Below are 7,016 nucleotides of genomic sequence, written 5' to 3'. Positions count from 1 at the left end.
ACTCATCTACTCACTAGTCAACAGGTCAACTCATCTACTCACTAGTCAACAGGTGAACTCATCTACTCACTAGTCAACAGGTAAACTCATCAACTCACTAGTCAACAGGTGAACTCATCTACTCACTAGTCAATAGGTGAACTCATCTACTCACTAGTCAACAGGTAACCTCAACCACTCACTAGTCAACAGGTGAACTCATCTACTCACTAGTCAACAGGTGAACTCATCTACTCACTAGTCAACAGGTGAACTCATCTACTCACTAGTCAACAGGTAACCTCAACCACTCACTAGTCAACAGGTGAACTCATCAACTCACTAGTCAACAGGTGAACTCATCTACTCACTAGTCAACAGGTCAACTCATCTACTCACTAGTCAACAGGTGAACTCATCTACTCACTAGTCAACAGGTGAACTCATCTACTCACTAGTCAACAGGTAACCTCAACCACTCACTAGTCAACAGGTGAACTCATCAACTCACTAGTCAACAGGTGAACTCATCTACTCACTAGTCAACAGGTCAACTCATCTACTCACTAGTCAACAGGTAACCTCAACCACTCACTAGTCAACAGGTGAACTCATCTACTCACTAGTCAACAGGTGAACTCATCTACTCACTAGTCAACAGGTAACCTCAACCACTCACTAGTCAACAGGTGAACTCATCAACTCACTAGTCAACAGGTGAACACATCAACTCACTAGTCAACTCACTAGTCAACAGGTGAACTCATCAACTCACTAGTCAACAGGTGAACTCATCCACTCACTAGTCAACAGGTGAACTCATCCACTGACTAGTCAACAGGTGAACTCATCCACTCACTAGTCAACAGGTGAACTCATCCACTGACTAGTCAACAGGTGAACTCATCCACTCACTAGTCAACAGGTGAACTCATCTACTCACTAGTCAACAGGTAACCTCATCAACTCACTAGTCAACAGGTGAACTCATCCACTCACTAGTCAACAGGTGAACTCATCAACTCACTAGTCAACAGGTGAACTCATCCACTCGCTAGTCAACAGGTGAACTCATCAACTCACTAGTCAACAGGTGAACTCATCAACTCACTAGTCAACAGGTAAACTCATCTACTCACTAGTCAACAGGTGAACTCATCAACTCACTAGTCAACAGGTGAACTCATCTACTCACTAGTCAACAGGTGAACTCATCTACTCACTAGTCAACAGGTGAACTCATCCACTCACTAGTCAACAGGTGAACTCATCCACTCACTAGTCAACAGGTGAACTCATCTACTCACTAGTCAACAGGTGAACTCATCTACTCACTAGTCAACAGGTGAACTCATCTACTCACTAGTCAACAGGTAACCTCATCCACTCACTAGTCAACAGGTAACCTCAACCACTCACTAGTCAACAGGTGAACTCATCTACTCACTAGTCAACAGGTGAACTCATCAACTCACTAGTCAACAGGTGAACTCATCTACTCACTAGTCAACAGGTAACCTCAACCACTCACTAGTCAACAGGTAACCTCAACCACTCACTAGTCAACAGGTAACCTCAACCACTCACTAGTCAACAGGTGAACTCATCTACTCACTAGTAAACAGGTGAACTTGTCTAGTCAGCTGGTCTACTCACTAGTCAACAGGTCAACTGGTCTACTCACTACTCAACATGTTAACTCCTCACTAGTCAATAGGTCAACTCATCTACTCACTAGTCAACATGTCAACTGGTTTACTCACTAGTCAACTCACTAGTCAACAGGTGAACTCATCAACTCACTAGTCAACAGGTAACCTCAACCACTCACTAGTCAACAGGTGAACTCATCTACTCACTAGTAAACAGGTGAACTTGTCTAGTCAACAGGTCTACTCACTAGTCAACAGGTCTACTCACTAGTCAACAGGTCTACTCACTAGTCAACAGGTCTACTCACCAGTCAACAGGTCAACTGGTCTGCTCACAGGTCAACAGGTGAACTCATCTACTCATTACTCAACAGGTCTACTGGTCTACTCACTAGTCAACAGGTGAACACATCAACTCACTAGTCAAAATCTCATCGACTCACTCAGAGATAGTGTACTACTCTAGGTAAACTATCTGCTTTAAACTCTGTGGTCTAGACTCGTCCGCCCTCTCTAGTGCCCTCTACTGTAATCCTCATGTACTGTGGTGTCTCTGATGTGTTTTGTGGTTATTTTCATAAATCTGCTCAGTGCTGCACTCACTGCTGGACCCTGAGGACCGAAATCTCCAGGACCTCCAGGAAGACCCGGATACCCCTGATGAGGAGAAACACACACAGTCACACACACCACACAGTTAAACACACACGATTACACACACATCCTCACTTAAAATCATCACACTACAGTACAGATGTGTTCAGAAGTGAGCGTGTGTTCTGATTTCGAGGTATTCATACTGGAGGACCAGGCAGAAACTGATCAAAGCTTACTGTAATGTACATTAACATGAAATAAACTCTTACTGTTGAACCTTTCTCTCCTGGAGGACCCAGAGGACCTGGAGGACCTCGATCACCCTGAACACACACACAGAGTTATTCATTTGATGGATCATGATGGATTAATGGTGAATATATGGAGTAGTACTGCAGATAGAGTTTATACCTTTTCTCCAGGCTGTCCTGTAACTCCCGTTATTCCTATCAGTCCAACTGGACCCTGAAGAACACAGAGAAGAAAAGCAAGTTACACACACACACACACACACACACACACACACACACGCACACACACACACACACACTCCTGCGTTTCTCATGTCAGATTTAGAAAAGCTGTCTGACAGGAACAGAAGTGAAGAAAAGCACAGTGATGTGTGTGAAATACTTCATGATAATATAATATAAGGGGTGTCACAGTGTCTCAGTGGTTAGCGCTGTGGCCTCACAGCAAGAAGGACGTATTTGAGTCTAGGCTGGATCAGTTGGTGTTTCTGTGTGGAGTTTGCATGTTCTCCCCGTGTTGGTGTGGGTTTCCTCCGGGTGCTTCGGTTTCCCCCACAGTCCAAACACATGCGCTATAGGGGAACTGATCAACTAAATTGGCTGTAGTGTATGGTGTGTGTGTGTGTTAATGAGTGTGTATGGGTGTTTCCCAGTACTGGATAGGACATCCGTTGTGTAAAACATATACAGGAATAGTTGGCGGTTCATTCTGCTGTGGCAACCTCTGATAAATAAGGGACTAAGCCGAAGGAAAATGAATGAATAAATATCAACATGGACCACAAACCGGTCATAATGGACATTATTTTTGAAATTGAGCATCTGAAAGCTGATTAGATCAGTTATCCCTTCATTTATGGGTTTTTTTGACAATATTTGGCTGAGATACATTATAAAATCTGGAGTCTGAGGGGTAAATAATCTAAATATTGAGAAAATTGCCTTTTAATGTGTCCAAATTAAGCTTTTTCAATGGATATTACTGATCAAAATTAAACTTTTGATACATGTACAGCTGAAATGACCTTTACCTCAACATAAAATAAAAAAAAAATGTAATTAAATAAAATAATAAAGTATAATATCATTCATTTTCTTTTTAGCTTAGTCCCTTTATTAATCTGGAGTCGCCACAGTGGAATGAACCGCCAACTTATCCAGCATATGTTTTAAGCAGCGGATGCCCTTCCAGCTACAACCCATCACTGGGAAACATCCATACACACCCATTCAAACATACACAAACACACACAAACACACACACGCACACACACACACACACTATGGACAATTTAGCATACTCAATCCCGCTATAGCGCATGTGTTTGGACTGTGGGGGAAACCGGAGCACCCGGAGGAAACCCACACCAACACGGGGAGAACATGCAAACTCCACACAGAAACACCAACTGACCCAGCCGGGACTCAAAACAGAGACCTTCTTGCTGTGAGGCGACAGCACTACCTACTGTGCCACCGTGTCGCCATAAAATAAAATAGAATAAAATAAAATATAATAATAGGCCTTTTAATTAAATTGAAAACCAGTAGACAAATAATTAAATTAAATTATAGACTAGATTTATAAAATAAAAAAGACAAAATATAAAAGACAATCAAAAATAAATGAATAAATAATTGAATAAAGACTCTGATAATTAAATTCAAAATAATAAAATAATATTAAATAATATAAGGCAGCACGGTGTCTCAGTGGTGTCGCACAGTGGCCTCACATCAAGAGGTCGCTGGTTGTGTGATATGAGTGTGTATGGGTGTTTCCCAGTACTGGGTTGCAGCTGGAAGGGCATCCGCAGTGTAAAACATATGCTGGAATAGTTGGCAGTTCCTTCCGCTGTTGTGACCTCTGATAAATAAGGGCATTAAGCTGAAGGAGAATGAATGAATGAATATAATAAAGACAGTATGCCTGACTCGTGTGCTAATGTACACACTGATGTACAGGACAGTGCTGTTTTCCACCTGTGGTCACGCTTTATCAATGTGCTCTGCACGTTTAAACACTCCACATTTACTGAAATCAAAAACCAAAAAGCACAATACACAGGAAATGAACATTACAGGACGCTTTAGGAGTGTGTGTTTAGAGTCAATAATGGCTGAACTCTGCTGCCGCTGTCTCTTTAAGACGCTCCACTGACTGATCATTCTCCAGCAACAACACCATTAATCTCTCATTGATCCTGTTATAGAGTGTTATGACAGAATACAGTAAATATAGTCCACACACACAAACACACGCACACACACACACACACACACACACACACACACACACACACACACACACACACACACACACACACACTGAACAGCAGCGCTCATAAATCATCGCGACAGCATGATTTTCCATCAGTCAGATGTTTCCCAGCATGCACCGGGAGCCCCGAGGATGTTTCCAAGAGCATTCATTCATCAAAGAGCCGTCATTACATCATCGTTACATCATCATCATCATCATTGTCACATCTCTGCACTAACTTTCCATCTCAGCATTTATTTTACATTTAAATATAAAGACAGCATGATTATTATTATTATTATTATTATTATTATTATTATTATTATTATTATTATTATTGTTATTATTATTGTTATTATTATTATTATTATCATCATCATCATTATTATTATTGTTATTATTATTATTATTATTATCATCATCATTATTATTATTGTTATTATTATTATTATTATTATTATCATCATCATCATTATTATTATTGTTATTATTAGTAGTAGTAGTAGTAGTAGTATTATTATTATCATTATTATTATTATTATAGACGTTCCTCAAGAGAACACGTTTAAACATGATCGTTTTAATAACTCATTTCTAATTACACATTAGGCAACACTTGTGTTCATAAGGCTGTCATGAAGCCTTTATAATCATGATATGACACGTCATGAATGTGATTGAGGGCGACGTGGTGGTGCAGTAGGTAGTGCATCAAGAAGGACGCTGGTTCGAGTCCTGGCTGGGTCAGTGTGTGTTTCTGTGTGGAGTTTGCATGTTCTCCCCGTGTGGGTGTGGGTTTCCTCCGGGTGCTCCGGTTTCCCCCACAGTCCAAACACATGCGCTATAGGGGAATTGATCAACTTAATTGGCCGTAGTGATCATACAGTGTATTTATGGCAGAAAATATTTAGAAAGTCATCAAATGTAGGTGAAAATCATCCAAAAAAAGTTGGTGGTGAAACAAAATGCTGGAGGAAAATTAAATAATTAATAATTAATACTTTTAAAAGTTATACATTTTTAAATATTAAAGTTAGTTTAATGTATTTGACAATATATCTGATACATTCCAAAAATGGTGTTTGCTGTTTGTTCAAACTACTCATTTAAAATGAGCTGAAAATACTCAGTTCTGGAGTTTTCTCACCTAATTGTTTTAAGTTCAATCCATTTAGATTTGTAAAAACTAATCAGTAACTCAGTTCCTTTGTTATCTCAACAGATTGTGTGGAACCTCAGCATTTTAATAGCATATGTCTATTTTCAGAGTTTTAATGTTGACCATTTAAGATTCAGTGATGAACAATTAAGCTCAAAATCTGGACAACTGAGCTGAGAAATGCCTCAAACTGAGCTCAGATCAGCAGAGATGCCAAACTCATTTATCATCAGATCTGAGCTGCTGTTTTATATCTCTACACAGCGGAGACTGATATTACTTAATAGCCAGATCCTAGACATAAAGCAGTCCTTTCTTAGAGACAATCAGACGGACGGACGGACGGACGGACGGACAGATAGATAGATAGATAGATAGATAGATAGATAGATAGATAGATAGATAGATAGACAGACAGACATATAAATAGATAGATAGACAGACAAACAGACAGACAGACAGACAGACAGACAGACAGACAGACATATAGATAGATAGATAGATAGATAGATAGATAGATAGATAGATAGATAGATAGATAGATAGATAGATAGATAGATAGATAGATAGATAGATAGATAGATAGATAGATAGATAGATGGATAGGTGGATGGATGGATGGATGGATGGATGGATGGATGGATGGATGGATGGATGGATGGATGGATGGATGGATGGATGGATGGATGGATGGATGGATGGATGGACGGATGGACGGATGGACGGATGAACAGATGGACAGATGGACAGACGGATAGACGGACAGACAGACAGACAGACAGACAGACAGACAGACAGACAGACAGACAGACAGACAGACAGACAGACAGACAGACAGATAGATAGATAGATAGATAGATAGATAGATAGATAGATAGATAGATAGATAGATAGACAGATAGATAGATAGATATGGTATTTAACTCATTAGGAGAATAAGGACAGCATTTTCTAAACAGGCGCTTGGTGCAACAGCAGTTTTACCCCTACTTAAAATAGCACAAGTGCATTCAGACACACCCAGGGTGAACATGTGCTTTATACTTCACATGTAGATCAGTAAAATGGAGCCCTGAAGAATAAATCAGGCATTAGCGACACTGTTTTCTGTTCAA

The 7,016-nt window shown here is 40.0% G+C and overlaps 1 protein-coding gene across 1 annotated transcript in view; it reads right to left on the bottom strand.

Moving 5' to 3' along the window:
- Positions 1-2,144: 2,144 nt before the first annotated feature.
- Positions 2,145-7,016, bottom strand: part of LOC130216951 (collagen alpha-1(XXVII) chain B) — a 108,706-nt gene continuing 103,834 nt past the window's right edge. The window contains exons 25-27 of the mRNA XM_056448895.1: positions 2,640-2,693; positions 2,498-2,551; positions 2,145-2,288 (exon numbers count right to left, since the gene is read on the bottom strand). Coding sequence (XP_056304870.1) covers positions 2,145-2,288; positions 2,498-2,551; positions 2,640-2,693 — 252 coding nt within the window. The remainder of the gene's footprint in view (positions 2,289-2,497; positions 2,552-2,639; positions 2,694-7,016) is intronic.

The sequence above is a fragment of the Danio aesculapii genome, chromosome 23 (genome assembly GCF_903798145.1).
Source record: "Danio aesculapii chromosome 23, fDanAes4.1, whole genome shotgun sequence".
NCBI classification, from domain to species: domain Eukaryota; kingdom Metazoa; phylum Chordata; class Actinopteri; order Cypriniformes; family Danionidae; genus Danio; species Danio aesculapii.
Note: the sequence above shows the minus strand (reverse complement) of the source record. Positions and strands in the feature narration are given on the sequence as shown.